Here is a 16,237-nt window from a genome sequence, read left to right as displayed (position 1 = left end):
ATGGAACAGCATAATTCAAACATCGTCCTAACACACCGTAATTCATACAACAGTGTTATCAGTCTGTCATCTTGCATGAAGTACTGACACTGAATCTACAAACACCATATTCATCAACAGAGGGAAGCCGGGGTTTCACAGAGGGGGGAAAAGAGGGGTTTTCATTATGCAATAAACAGACAAACAACAACAACAACAGCGACAACATTAACATTGTTATCTTGAGGTAGAACATTAACTTCAGCATTTGGAAGTGCTTTATGTTGGATACTCGTTTCTTTTTTTTTTTTTTCATTTTGCTTTGACAAGCAGGAGAAGAGAGACGATTCTTGACATCTGAGGTAGTGCGGCACCTGATCTTGTAATTTTCAAACGTATCAGTTCCTCCGCATGTAAAGTAATTGTGAGCACAGGGGAAGGTTAAGTCCCTAAAAGCTTCCCGCAACACATTCATTCCGGCTGAGGTAGGTTTTTGTTGAATCTTAAGGTTCACACAGCACAAGTCTAGTGCCTGTATGAAGGCCGAGAACTCATAAAAAAAAATGTTGATATCACTGAAACAAAGTCCTGAGACAGAAGGCTGAGGTCTTCTGTGAGCGAGAAGTTGGAATCATTGGTAGGTGAGAGCAGGCAGCAGGAGTCTTTGACATCCACAGAAAAGTAGAGATAAGACCAATAACTTATAACCACTTTGACATACAGTATAGTTGATAAAGATATATATGTATATATATATTTATAAACTTAAAAATAAAATCATCATTGTATAACAAGGACATTATGGGGCCTCTATTCTGTGTGCTGCCCAACACCAGAAAATTAACAAAAGACCAAATTGTAAAAATAAAGAGCGTTTAAGTGGCCTTCTGGGTAGAAACAGCTGTCCATCAGAAGAGAGCTCTCCCGAACCTCAGGCCACAAACACTGCGATACACGGTCCTAGATCCTCTAGAACTCCTTAACTTACCAATAAAAAAAAATCTTTGCACAAAACGAAAAACTACTTTGAAAGGAAACACTTGTCAACCTGAGTGAGAGAAGAGTCTAAGTGGACACTGTGAACAGTGTCGTGTGAATTGGCCTTCATACATGATCAGCCTTGGTCCTGCCGACCCACTCCTGCTGCAGGAGGCTCCTGGAACTGCGTCTCCCGCTCCAACGCAAACTCGTCCAGCGGTATCGTAGACAGCTGGGTGTTGTTCAGTGCGAAGGAGTCGGACTAAAAACACATACATAATTAAAGAGTTAGAAAGACGGTACACTTGATTCATTGATTCCCCCTTTCCACTACATTTTTTTTTAATCGGTTCTGTTCATGATTGTTGGAACCTTGGTACTATCTAACGAACCAGGCCGCGTTTCCACAACTTTTGCACGGAGCCACTGCAATCAAGGATGTGTCATCACCAGTCATAACAATATTGCAATTTAATTTCTTAAATGCAAACTTTATTCTGTTATTACAGATTCAGTTCACACTTTAGGTTCAAGGAAAACCTACTCATTTTTGGGTTCTGAACCAATTTATTTATTGTAGGGTCTATATGCTCTGAACAGTTCAAAATTAAATTATTTTGGGGGAAAAAATGCAGGAAAAACAAATCATCTGTTGCTGTCTCTTTGCTGCAAAATTCTTTAAAAAATAGAAAGATTTATATTATATTTGCACTCAACGCTGCACCATAGTTTTAGCTTGTTATTTACACTGTTGGATTGTTTTTATCTGATGTTACAAATAAAAGCCTGTAGAGCTGTTTTCTGTGTTTATTGGAAATAAATTGGGCACGAGTGGAAATAAAGCACAACAGATTGGAGATCAACTACACTTAGTTTCTACTTTTTGCAGCTCCAGGCATCAATTCTATTAGTTACGATAACATTGCTCACACCAAAGTAACTCTGGAGATATCGGAACGGTGCAACATTGCTAAGAAAAGTTATGTCAGGGCACAAAGCACAAGTGAGTAGACCACTGTACATTTTAAAAAAGCTGGGTAATCTCCTCAGGGGAAAACTATAAGTGAGTGCACCTGTGAAGTTGTAAAAAATCTCTCAACAGGAAACCCATGAGTGTACAACTGCAACAAGTACATTAAGTTACACTTAAAACAGTAAATTTGGATATAAGCTGTGGTGGATGTTTACAGCAGAATGTCTGGGGTTGAAATTTTCCCTCTACTGACAGAACTGATAGCCAAATTTATGAAAAAATAATTCAAGTTGTAATTAACTTTATTTTCTCTTCAAAATATCTTTAGCCATGTTATGTCTGTGTACAGACATTTCAAATGTAACACAGTTATCTCATTCTTAGGACTCACCATGCATGTATCTTGTGTGGTTGATTGAGTGAAAAGTCTCTCAAGCTCGTTGCTGTCAGCCAGTTTCTTCCCCGCTGTGCTGCCATTCACCTCCATCTCTCTCCTGGCAGCGCCGTTCAGCCCAGAGGCCCCCTGGGAGGAGGAAGAGGATTCCAGCACTGTGCTGTGCCCCGCCTGAGGCGTGGCCTGAACCGTCTTACACATCATAAGCCTGGGGATTACAACACACACACATAAAACTATTGTCAGCTGCAAACAGACAACAGACTGACATTAACCTTCAACAACAATTATTGGCAAGTTATTTCCATCGTTACATTTTGTTGTTGTCGTCATGTTTGTACTGACCTGCCGCGGTAGCTGAAGACGAGGAAGAGCACGCAGAAGATGATGCAGGTGACTCCGATGTGAATGCCAATTATGATGCCTGTCGTGGATGTTTTGCTCTGTTCGTCTTTCACACAATCGCACGGGGCATCCAACACTGAGGAGACACAGAATACCTCACAGTCAAACCACCAACAAAGCTTGAGTTAACACGGCTGCATCAGGGAGATGTGGGTGAGTGTGTGACTGTGAAGGTCAGCTTGACTCTTCTCAAGACAAAAGATGGCATTTCAATCAGTGAGGCAAATTAAACCTTGTGGTGATGTGGGACTATGTGTAGCTATAGTATATGTGGTTGTGTCTGGGGGACAATCACCAGATTTCTCCACGGCCTCCCGAAGTGAAACAAATCGTATGGTCGCGTTGCCATCTCCATGTTGGTTGTGTGCCAGCAGCTTTATCTCATAGACCAGTGAAGGATCTGGACAAAAAAGTAAAAAAAAGAAAAGAAAAAGAAGTTAAGACAATGAAATCTGGTTCTTCTTTTAACATTTTTAACTTGAAGTGCTGATATTTAGTGCTTTTCCTTGCCTAAATTAAGAGCAGGAGGCTTCATAAACAACTCCTAAGTTCTTCCCCAAGAAGTGTTTTTAGTCTTGTTTTAATCTTCAGCACAGCTCCAGTTTGGAAATTATGAAAAGCTTGTTTACAGGGCCAGATCACATTGTCAAATATTTGTTTCTTTAATTAAGACTACAAAGATGAATGGTCAATAAAAAAACTAAGCCAATCTGCTATGGTGCAATAAATTGTAGTCCTGAGAAACACATCTCACCCAGCTGAGTGATGTTGTACTGGGTGATGTTGCGAGGAAAATTGATGGGACCAGTGAACAGCGGTGTGTGGGCTCTTCTGTAATACAGTCTGAAGCCCTGATGTTGGCCCATCTTGGAGGAAGGTTCCCACGTTGCTTGTATCACACTGGTGTTCACCACCTTGGTGAAGAGGGAAGGAGGCGCTGGCACTGTAACACAACAGAGACAGTCAACCAGAGTGGTACAACAATATGATGAGCCTCATTTCCACTGCATGGGACTGGCAAGGCTAAACGACTTGTTCTCCGTCAGCAAAAGTTGTGGATAGTACTGTTTTGGTACACTGTTCTATTGGTGATCCTGCATGGTGCTCAGACTTGGTGGGTTGGGCTGGGTGTAGAGCATGTGTTAGTTGGAAAGACGGCATGCTGAAGTAATTAAAAGAGATGATATGGACAAGTCGTGAGACACAGTTGATGAGAGATGTTTCTGAGTGCCAGGAGAAAGACAGGCGGTGGAGTCTCCTATTCCCTATGAAGTTTTGTATCAAGTAATTGTCTGCGTGTTCAATGTCTACAAATGAACTGTCAATGGAGGACGGACACTAAGCAGTGTAGAACCCCTGAGGGTGCTATGAACAAGCCCTGGAGGCGCTGGACGAGTGTTTGCCCTATAAGATGGTATCAATTACCAACACTATTTTTGGTATCACCTTGTTTGAGGTTCCAAGTAAGCTGAGTCAATACTAAATGGGGGAGTTAAAACACTGCAGACCACTGAACGGTCGGAGAGAACAATCACAAGTGCAACACGGGAAATTCTTCACCAACCCACCATTTTTAAATAGCCAAACTATCGTCAATATTATGTTTTCCGTATTTTATTTGGTCAACCAAGATATAGCAAAAAATGTTTTTCTCAAAAATTGACAAAATACATAAAATTCCTTTGTTTGGATGCCAATTAAAGGTGAGAGGTGAGAGCTGGATGGAGCAATGAGGCATAGCTAAGAGCCCCTACACTAACAGGGTACTATCTGTGGTGGAAAAAAATTGAGAAAAGCACCAAGTACAAAAAATAGGTTAAGTGGAGTTGAGTTAAGTCAAACATCCAGTGAAAATAGCAGCAGCACTAAGAGCTCTTATTTTGTATGTCTGAAGTGTAAATTACGGCTGCTTATGTGCAGTAACATTTACAGTAAAAGCATCATATCTCATTTAAAAGCTTAAATCTTGCATGTTTTTACTCTCAGCATAAAGCTCTATTACAAACCACTGTGTGTGTGTGTGTGCGTGTGTGTGTGCGTGCGCGCGCGTGTTTCCTTCTTCCAGCTCACCCTCCCCATGAGTGCTCTCGGTGACACTGTCCGATGGTTTGCTGGCCCCATGGGAAGTGTAGGCCTTGACGTAGAAGGTGTAACTGGTGGAGGGCTCCAGGTCCCTGATAATCTGCTGCAGCGTCACCTTACTGACGGCCTCCTCATACTCCATCTCTGCTGGGTCTGAAGGAGAAGAGATGGAGGTGGAAGGACAGCAAGAGAAGGTGAGATTAAAAAAAAGAGTGAGAGACAGAAGACATAAACAGGAAAAGAAAAGCAGGAGCAGGCATTAAAGTGATGGAAACGGGATCAGGAGAGGAAACAATAAGTACAATCTGTTTCTGTCATGACTTTATGGTTATTGCCCATTTCACTGGTTTTATCAGAGCAGCTCCGTTAGGTAATAGCTAATCTAGTTTGGCCCTGGGAGCCTGAATGATGATGGTTGACTGAATTGAAGGGGTGGAGTGAGAAGATGGAGGGGTAAAAGGGGGAGTTACAAAGGATGTGTTAAAGCATTTTATTGCCCTCAATCCGGAGACAACCAACCATAACCACCATCTACCTCTAGCCCTCCAACCATAGGGCCATACCATCTTGGAAGGGTAATTACAGCAGATCCTATTGGTTGGCCCCTGGGGCCCTTAATTATCCATCTGATAAACCTAGTGAGGAGAACAGCAGCTGGCACAATGAGACCCTCACCACACACACACACACACACACACACACACACACACTTGCCCAAAGCTGTAAACAAACACTTTGCATGTACATTAACAAGCATGTACATGTGCATGTATGAATACACACATAGGGATCATATCAATAGTCAACACACACGGATCCCAAGGCAATAAATCAGACAATTTGTTTTTTAATAATACTTATTAAATTCGTCTGTGTATTGGAGTGTGGGGACTTGTACTGAAGCACTAAACACATTTGAAGTTGTTCATTGGGAGAGATGCATTTCCTTTTTGCTTGAATTAACTTACTGTGTGTAGCTTTGAATAAAAGCATCTACCACATGAAGGTGGAGTAAATGTATTGGGAAACAAACAAAAGGCCTTTTATCATTTTTTCCATACTCTGTTGTTGAGACTGCTGATAGAGTTGTAATCTAGTACCATGGATGAATTACTGAATGGACACAGACCCAGGGGCCCAAAGTATCAGGGGGGGCCCTAGCCTTCATCTGCAAAAAGTCACTTGAAGAGACTCATACTGACCAGGAAGAGCCTCAAAATGACCATATAGAAACATAAAATGACCACTACACTACCCTACCACTACAAAGAGATGCAAAACAACCACAAACAGATGCAAAGGGACTAGAGAGAGATACCATGCAACTACAAAAAGACACATGACCACAAAGGGCCACGAAACAAATACAGAGAAACACAAAAGGACTAAAAAAGCCACTAAGCAACTACAAGGAGACACAAAACAACTACAGAGATGCAAAAATGACTACAAAAAAGAATGAGAAAACAACCACAGAGACAAAACAACCTCAGAAAGGCTCAAAATACCACAAAGACCCAAAACAACTACAAAGAGACACAAGACAACTGCAAGGAGATTCAGAAATGAATACAGAAGGGGAAAAAACAACCAGAGACACAAAACAAGCACAGAGAGCCTCAAAATGACCACAAAGAGACAAAAACAACTACAAAGAGATGCTAAATCACTCATAAGAGAAACAAAATGACACAAAGCCACAGAAGGATGTGTAAACACTAGGAAAAGATGCAAAACAACAACAACAACAACAACAAGATGCTAAACCACCTCAAAGTCTGTGTGTCTTGCTCTTATGTAGGAGAGGTACTGGGACTTTTGCATGCCTGTGACCAGGGGCCCATTGTCTCATAATCCGTTCATGTCTGGGACACATTTCGACACATATGAAACATACAAACCGCAACTTGCAACATGAGATCATTTCCTCATTTTGACACATTTCATTTATCAGAAGAAACAGCAGAAAAAGCATGTGAGAGCAGAGTGACAAACAGATGCTTGCACCATTTGCGATCTGCATGCTTGCAAATTGTTTTTGTGAAATGGGCCCCTCGCTTCGAACGTCAGTGCCGTCTATCTTCATTAGGTCAGTATAACTGCTTATTTACATGATCACATTTTATGGTAACTTATTTTTATGTAATCGATTGCATATAAATTCTGCGCAGCCCCACCTGAGGTCCTGCGGATGTGAAGCACATAACCGATGATGTCCTGAGTGTTCTGATCCGGCTCCCTCCAGGACACCTGGATGTTGGTGGGTGAGAGGGCCTCGGCCTGCACGTGGGTGGGCACACCGGGCAGTCCGTCGGCCCAGAGCACTGTGAGGCGGGCGCTGGCCTGAGTGGAGCCGGCGCTGTTCTCAGCTATACACTGGTAGATGGCCTCATCATCCTGGCTAATGCCATATATCGTCAGTGTGCTATGAGAGGAGCGAAAAAGAAGAGGTGGAAGAAAAGACAGAAAAAAGGAAATGGGGAAGTTTAGTTTCTCTGACACTAATTTGAAACACAAGAGTTGATTGCGTATGACTGTATATGAGAAATGTTAAGTCCAAAAGGTGAATCCTGCTTTTGAATAGTTGTTAAATAACGGTAATCTCCACCAAATTAAACTAAAATACTGTATTTGCAGTGAAGTGCACCAAAACATGCACACTGAGTTGGTTAACTTTTAAGGTATGTCAGTGTGTAACTTTAAAGCGCTTAATGCACACCAGCACCAGGGTTATATAATAACAGCAGCAGCAACATGTTACAGAGCAGAACATGTTTTTCTGCCATCTAACTTTACAGGATTACTCACGATACGTGTAATGCTCTCAAGAGTTGCAGTAGTTCATATCAAATAGGCCATACTCACAAATATTTGGCAACCAATAACATATAACATATATACCATAATAACAATTTTTCGACTGCTTTCAGACTCATCCATATGTGTTATGCACCTATTTTGGTGTACATAAGTTGAAATGTGAAGGTAAATTGTTGAAAAAAACTGTAATGGAAATGCAAAATAATGGAAATCTGTACGTAGAAATCAGGAGTTGAATTATGAGATATATACTTCTGGAAAGATGCTGTTTTCATAAAACTAGGCTTTCAGTGCAGCAGGAAGATACAAATACCTTTGAAAATGGTACTTTATGACCAGAGAAAACAGAAAATAAGAGCTGTCATGTTGAAAATCTACAAATACCAGAAAGCACCACACTGGACCAATAAACACTCCTGCTGGTGGGTGACGTAATGCAATGGCCATTTTTCTACAACAATATGGTGGACAGCAGGTAACAAGCAATCTCTAATGAGAGTCAAACAAAAAGCTAAAATATGTTTCTGAAAACATTTTAGGTGAGAAATAGGCAACTCAGTTACAGAATCTTGGTTTATAATTTATCAGAACTGCTTAGTTTTCCCATTTAATCTACTTCCAGTCTCCATTTTTACAATACATGAAATCGTGTGGCACTTCCTGTTCACAAATGATCTTATTAGAGCCAAACAGTGCACCGAAATATGTATTTTTGAGACATATTAGATGATAAAATAGCCGATGCAGTACCAAAGTATTGGTTTGCATTTGAACAGCACTCCCTAGCTTTACCATTTCATTTAAGAGAAAAGAGGGGCCTCTCTCTCTCTCTCTTGATTTGCTTCTATTCTATTCTATTCTTTCTGTGGTAGCAGGCATATGAAAATGCAGAAGTACAATCTGTACAGCTCAAGAGCAAAATAAAATTTGGAGCTGGGAGATAAGCAGGGATATCTGGGTCTTGGGTAGATGGTAAAGTTCACCACAATTCATTGACAAATTGTTACACCCACATTGAGCCTTTATGTGCAATATAAATGATCACATGGTGACACTATTCTCTTCAAAAACATATTGAAACCTGTTTTTACTAGTTTTAAAAAAATATTCTGATGACAAACACTATCAGACATGTCTTTTCTTTAATCACAGTAACTAATCTATCTGAAATAAAATTGAAAATGTACATTTGAGTCTTCGAAAGTAAATTATCTGTGCTGAGTGAATGCACTGTTACTTCGTACCTCGGATAAGGACTGCATAAAGTAAGGAAGATTAATGTGACAGTATGTCAAGATGTATTGTGTTCAGTTGTGTGTGTGTGTTTGAGTGAGTGAAAGAAAGAACACAATACAGACGGCAGCAGTGTGTAAAGAAGATCCTCACTCGTGCAGAGCGCGTACTTTCAAACTGCTTCCTTTTCTATCGAAACTCTCGTCGGAGTCGATAAATCTATTTCAGCGGTTCAAAAAATGTAATTTGCCTACATCAGTGAAACCTTTCATCTGTCCATGCACACAGATGTACTCACCTCATCACTCATACCTATACACAATCACAACCTCCTACACTCACTGCCTTCACTCTATATTCTCTTTCTTCCAAGCCGTCGCTTCTCACTGTCGTACCTGCACAGCTCTTCTCTTTGTCTTTTTGTACTGCATCTCTGCTTTTTCTTCCCTCCCACGTGATCTCGCTGCTATGGAAGAAATATAAGCTTTGTGTGTGTGTATATGTATTCGTGTGTGCATGCTGAGTAGGTGTTATTAGACAAGAATACATAATCTACTCCTCTTATTTGTCTCGAGGCAAAAGAAAAAATAAAACATTTAACACACTATGGAAATAAGACCCGGTGGCGCGAAACATTTCTTTATGCCATTTTCATATCAAGGCCATATCTGCTGTATTTAAGGTATAATATGTGCAGGAGAAAAAATGAGAATGTACAAATAATGAATATCTTGGGAATATGGAAGGGCTTGAGTTGTAGCTATGTCTATTTTCACTCCTTCAAGCCCTTGGTCAGGGCATTTTGACAGATCAGAAGCATATTTCAAATAAAAGGAAGAAAAGCCTCTGGCTTCTGGCTCTCATGCTGCGCTTTAAGTTGAAACACTAGAATTGAATGCCATAAGAGTTCAACATATCACACAGCATCCCGCCTAATCTGTCACTGGCAGTTTGTAGGCACCTGTCGAACAGACTGTCATCTTTCTTTGACGGACAGGTTGGATCCTCGGTGTATTAAATCAAAATTTATTGAGAAATGCCAGGACGATCCCGTGAGGAGAAGCATGCCATTTATCGAAAGAACGACATTTCAGCCGTACATGGTCTGTCACCGGCCACCTTCTGGACCTGTGAAATTGGACATGAGGAAAGTGGCATTTCGGCTCTCTCGACGGACGCCACCGAAGCCATACGGCCTCGAAGTGGTTTGCAAGGATGGATTTGTAAAGACAGGGGAGTGCTCTTCTGGGTCAGCAGGCAGGACAGAGAAGTGAATCATTCCATTTCCTTCTCAAAATTGATGTGCCGGGATACAATTACTGTACGGCTCTAATCTGGGTCAGAATAGGCTGCGAGGCGGATGAGTTATTATTCTTTCCGGTCTGCCAGGTGGATTCAATCTGGATAATTATAAGGTCAAAGAGGCCCCCTGTATTTTACCCTCTCTGAGACAATCTCACCTCTGACCCCCGAGGTGACAGCAGTCGCCAGCCCTTGGCTCGCTACTCAACCATCACATTTCTGACAGCCTTTCATATCAGTGATGGATGGAGTGTTTGCAGACAGGCAGCTCTGACCAGACGCCACAGACGCAGCAAAGAGGGCCCCGGGGACGCACTGCCCTGATGCCACCGGGCCTGGATGGGCCTCCTGAATGTTTGAGGGGAATGCAGGGAAATTTCACAAGATGTTGCTTGTTTCGGACGGTATAGTAGCGTCCAACCACATGTATGCTAACTCACATACACGTGCATGAACACACACATACATGCGGACTGATCTTGCTGACGTGTAGCTTATGAAATTCCACATCTACAGTCAAAACTTCCTACTTCTTCCAGGATCAAAGTGTTGGTGAATGAGGAGCATAGTGTTGCTGTTTGAAGTCACTCTTTTCTGCTCTGCTGCTGAAATTGGAAAGGCAAAACATCTTTCTGTCTGTTCCAGGATGTTGCATATTTAGAATAATTTATTTTAGGGTTAGGGTTAATCACAATTGCGTTGAATTAATTAAAGACCAACAGAAACAAAATACACATTTATTCAAGAAAATCCTTTGGACTGCCAAGTGCTCCCACTTCAGTTTAAAGGTACAATGTGTAAGATTTAGGGGGATTTAGTGGCATCTAATGGTGACTGTTGAAGATTGCAATGAAAGAAAAATTCTCCTGGTTAGAAATTAATCAGTGTGGTTTTTTTTAAGGAGGTTTTTAAGGGTGCCGAATTATCCACAGAGGTCTAGGTCTTAGTTTCTACGACAAAAACACCAGGTGATTAAAATTATAAAGCAGTTCAATGTTACAAATCAGTGTTTTCCTTGCTAACGTGTGATCCCGTGTTTTCTCTGATAACTTGAGATCTAGATGTTCCAGAGGTTTTTACTGGGAGCTGATTTATTGGCAGAGGTCTCTTCTTCTCCAAAACAAAGGGATCAGGTCACTTTTTCAAACGGTGAAAACACTGAATTTAAGTGGTTTCCTGTTCAAAAACGTTTTTTCTGGTGAAGCTAAACTACGGTGGCCGATGTGAAATTATGAATGGGTCTTTACAGAGCCAGTGTGTTGTTTGTCCATTCTGGGCTACTGTAGAAACATGCCGTGATCTGTGGATACGGACCCACTCCCTATATGGATGTAAATGACTCATTCTAAGGTAAAAAAAAAAATGGACCCCATCATTCTCATTTCCAGGTGTTTATACACTAAAGAAAACATACTCATTTCATTATTTTCCATATCTGTCCATATATCCCCATAAACCCTACACACTGTAGCTTTACATAAAGACAATGTAAAGTAGACTACTACACTTTTAAAGGTCTTAGTACGGCCAACTGTTTAATTTCTGAAGGTCAAAGACAAGTCTCCAAGCTTAAAACTTTTTCTCATTTAAACATTTTCAGCCAAAGAGATTATAAAGTGACAAGCGATTCAGTTTGAGCCTTTTTTCAAAAGACTTTTTCGATTAAATGGTTTGAGTTTTAAAATACATTAACATTCAGCAGCAGAGCAGGGCCACCAAAGATGTGTGGGGAAGAAATGAAAGATGGTAAGTCTAAGTGAGAGAGAAGAATTGATTTGGGACGTATATGGCCTGAATTTGGGCTGTTTGCTCGTCTTACAGGAGCTCCAAAGCCAAGCTGTCCTGTCCTGACAGGTTGACACCATCATTTACTCATCAGTTCAAGGTCATTTCACAGATTGATGGATAAGGCCGTGGGCCAGGGGAGTGGCTGACAGCGGGGCCTTGGGCCTGTTGTTCGGCTATGTTTACTCTCCGTTGTCTCTGAGCGGCACCCCATCAAAAGCCAGCGTGGCCGTTCTGGATCCAGCAAGAGGGAGAGGGAGGAAAAAATACAGGGACAAAAAGAGAACAGGAGGAAGAGATGGGGGAGGGGGAGGGGAGGAGCGATGAGCTGTCTGTGGCCTGAGAAGAGGGAAGGGCCCAGGGATATGACTGATTACAGGCAGGGTCAGAGTTCAAGGCCAATGCCCAGGCCCCAGCTCTCTGTAATGGGGGCAGGAAGGGGGATGTGGGGCACAGAGAGGGGCCGCAAACAAGAAAGGCAGGTCTGAGTGAAAGAAAGAGAAGAAAAAAGGGGAAAAAAAGAAAATCCTTTGAAAGGATTCTGCAAGAAAATGTCCAGGTTTGTGTGGTAGCCTGTTCCTTCAGATGTTGGCCATTAATTATAACACACACACACAGCTTACTCACAGCATGTTTTTTTTATTACACAGTTTAAACCCTCTTTACACCAAAGTAAAAAGGATCTTACACTTTCTAAATTATTTAGAGAAAGAGACTAAATTAGAAAAATGCCCATGGGATATTTCTCTCATATCTTATCTACGCGAAAATTAAATTTTCCTAATTATCAGTTACAGTATCACTTTTACAACAACTGGACAGGCTGGAATTCCATCTCACCATTATCACACTGTGTGATGTGAGATCACAGCCTGTACGTGTCGGATGATTACACGTGTCAGCTTTAGAGACTGAAGAGTGAGTCCTAGTATGTAATTAGCAACAACTCTCAGAGGCTTCAAATAACCACAATAGCGTGTTTTACAGGAGCCATGGTTAGCAAGGTCCAATAATGAATGGAGTAACAATGATGTGTGTGTTTGTACATGTGTGCAGGTGTGTGCATATCCTATGCAGCGTTTCACGTAGCCATGTCCTCCTCGTGTGTGTTTTCCGTGTAGAGTCTGTGTGTTCGGATGAGGACGAAAGGGAGCAACACGTTTGTGAATTTTCGTGTTTGATTATGCGTGTGCACAAAATGAATGATGGCATGCACCGCGGGGCTATTTGTGCACATGCGGCGCTCACTTGCTTTTTGATTAATGTGTGTGCATGCGTGTGTGTGAATGAAATGTACAATCGATTCCCCTTCCTTCCCTTGTCCGATTTGCTTTGAAGGTCAGCGTCGTGAGAGATGGCTGAAGGGAGAAACCTCAGTGTGCGTATATTTTTACACACACACACACACACACACACACACACACACAAAGTTATACCCACCACACACACTAATTAAAATTTCTCTGTGTGCTGCACTCACTGTATATTCAGGCTTCCCGTAGAGTATGTATTTATATAAGACCAGTATCGTTGCACTGCTCGGAGCTGTTGAATATTATTTACATATAATTACTTTTGTTTTGGCTTGGTTCAGGAGGTAAATTGCACCCCATGCCACATCATTTTCCTTCCTGGCAGGACCTTCACTACATTAAAAAACACTCCACATGGCTTTTTTAGCTTCAAGTAAAACTATGAATTTGGTGAGAGAGAGCATGTTGGCCTCCAATCATAGGGGCTGGTGCCGCAGATGCACTGATACTTCATTGATACTGACTCAGATACCTGGATTGTCGATATCGCCTGTGTCTCTGTCAAAAAAGTTGTACTTGTATACACTGCAAAGACCACAACCAATGGCTAACAAACATGTACAATCTGCACCTGCGTGAGAGGAAATAACTCTCCCTACCAGCAGGTGGCAGCAGTCTGTATTCATCTTAAAAAAAGGGAAAAACTACAGACTGACGGGAGGAATTCAAGACACAATGTAGTTATTTACCAGTTTGCACTTTAACAACACAACACAATATCGAATGAACAACACATATACACTGTAGGCAAGTGAGCAATCAACAATTATGACAGTTCCTTCAGTTAACAGTTTCTAAAAAGCTCTGTGGCTTTTCTCATGCTCTGAGATGAAAAGCCAATCAGAGTCATTTCCCACACCCAGGGACTCCGCTGTCTCCGCTACTTCAACATGCTGAATCTGCCAAAAAACATAAAAAGCCCACTAGGGCCAACAAGTGCAGAGATGTGCCAACGCCAAAACTTGGGCGACAGAAGCTCACCAGCAGCCCAATATAGACCAACACCTGATTGTTAGCTTGGTGTGTCAGGGCCCTTACAGATAAAAGAAAGGTCTAAGTCACTCACACACAGTGAGAAATAGAGTTTATTAATTAAAAACTGACATCAGGCCAGTGATAATTATTGACATATAATCAAAGCCCAGGTATTAAGTCCCAGACTTAAAAAGTTGACGGTTCTTCCCTGATCCTCCGATGTATATACATTAGATAAAAGTCATGTGATAGACATCAAAACAAACGTTTCAGTTATGTCGTTATATTCTGATGTAACTGATCAGCAGCAAGACATTTCCATGTTGTATGAAATGCAACAACAAAATCAGTCAGATAATGTTCAAAATGTTTGCTTTAAATGAATTTTAAGTTTTTTCTACAACACTTGTTCCTGGCAACTAAAGCAGGATAAATGTTAAAGCTATTCAAAACACTTGGCTCTGCTTAGTGAAAGATTGTTGTTAAATATTGATAACATCACTGCATCTTGTCCTTTTAATTGACCTTTTAAATATTTAAATGTTTTTTTCCCCCAACCTTTATAAATTGTTTCAGAAGTCTGAACTGAACAACATGAGAAACACAGGACACCAATTCTGTCCTCTGGTGTTCTGCGTTATGTATGGCCAATAACCCATGGTCATCCTCTTCTGTGACACATAGAAACATCACACTTTCTGGATTGGAAAAAACACTGCAAGTAGATCTAATCAATTAATCCATCCAGAGAAAACTACATTGCCAGCAATTTTGAGGATCAGTTGTCATTTTTATAACGCTGCACTTTGTAAATATGAGGTGCTGGATTTCACGGTACTTTGATTATATTGATTTTTTTTTTTTTAATTTTAGTTTTGGAACAGGCAGCTCTACAGGTTGACCGGGCAAGCAGCTTTTTATGACCCGTTCAAAGGTGGCACCCTCTTGTAGCTGTAGTAATTTTTTATGGGAGCAGAGAAGGTGATGAAGTAAAAAAATCAACAAAGTCTGTGTAAAACTGTTTAAAAATGGAAGAAGTCCCTACAGGGTGGGCAGGAGGAGCGGTTGAGGATGGTTCAAACAAGCACAGGACATTCACCCATAAGACTGGTGTTTGTGGACAAAAGTCAACGCTGAGTTATTTTATTAACAACAGCGCAGCATGGAAGTATGTGTAAAATACTATGCTAGTGACATATGTGATGTCTATCAGTGGTGTAGTTGAGTTGGATGTATTACTAGGTTAGATAGGTAGGATGTGTAGTTAGTATACTCTCCTCGCAGAATCAGTGACTTCTTTTAAGTCACTTCTTGAAACTCACTTTTACAGACTTGCTTTTATGTGATATCACCTTTATTTATTGATTTATTTATAATTTTTTTTTAAAATCTCTTCCTCTATTCATTTTGCTGCTCTTACTTCATTTATTGTACCTTATCCATCTGATGTCCTGTTCTTGGCATCCTTTCATGTTTTAATTTATTACATCTATCTCTTATTCACCTGTTTTTATCTTCTTATCTTTGTTTTATCTGCACTGATGTGGCCTTCGTATATTGTGTTTATATCATTTTTATCATCTTTTATTGCTTTTATTTTTTATATTTCCAGAAACTTAATTCATTTAGTATTTTAAATGCCTTTTGGGATCTACCTGTTTCATCACTTTTCTTCCTTTTATTAGCTTTATTCTCGTTGACCTTTTGTGTTTGCATTTTTTTCTAACATTTTTGTTTGACTGTTGTCCCTGAGTTCCTGCCTTTGCTTTGTCTGTTAAAGCACTTTGTAAACACCTGTTTTTAAGGGTTCTATATAAATAAAGTTGTTATTAAAATATATATTCCAACAACTTTTTGGCTAATAGGTGGGTATACCATAAATGTCAAGAAAAAGAGGTGGGCATAGCCTGTATACCTGCACAGAGCCTGCACTGCACCACTGATGGACGCCACATACGTCATGTTTCACTAGAAACAGAAGTAAAATTTTAAACCTCA

The 16,237-nt window shown here is 40.8% G+C and overlaps 1 protein-coding gene across 1 annotated transcript in view; it reads right to left on the bottom strand.

The window, feature by feature from the left end:
• Window positions 1-1,093: 1,093 nt before the first annotated feature.
• The window catches only part of igdcc3 (immunoglobulin superfamily, DCC subclass, member 3), a 68,244-nt gene continuing 53,100 nt past the window's right edge, over window positions 1,094-16,237 (bottom strand). Inside the window, exons 8-14 of the mRNA XM_042488616.1 lie at window positions 6,989-7,236; window positions 4,800-4,964; window positions 3,484-3,672; window positions 3,025-3,129; window positions 2,670-2,805; window positions 2,322-2,532; window positions 1,094-1,219 (exon numbers count right to left, since the gene is read on the bottom strand). Coding sequence (XP_042344550.1) covers window positions 1,094-1,219; window positions 2,322-2,532; window positions 2,670-2,805; window positions 3,025-3,129; window positions 3,484-3,672; window positions 4,800-4,964; window positions 6,989-7,236 — 1,180 coding nt within the window. The remainder of the gene's footprint in view (window positions 1,220-2,321; window positions 2,533-2,669; window positions 2,806-3,024; window positions 3,130-3,483; window positions 3,673-4,799; window positions 4,965-6,988; window positions 7,237-16,237) is intronic.

The sequence above is a fragment of the Plectropomus leopardus genome, chromosome 1 (genome assembly GCF_008729295.1).
Source record: "Plectropomus leopardus isolate mb chromosome 1, YSFRI_Pleo_2.0, whole genome shotgun sequence".
In the NCBI taxonomy this organism is placed as follows: Eukaryota; Metazoa; Chordata; class Actinopteri; order Perciformes; family Serranidae; genus Plectropomus; species Plectropomus leopardus.
The sequence above is the reverse complement of the archived record's forward strand: the minus strand, read 5'-3'. Positions and strand labels throughout refer to the sequence as shown.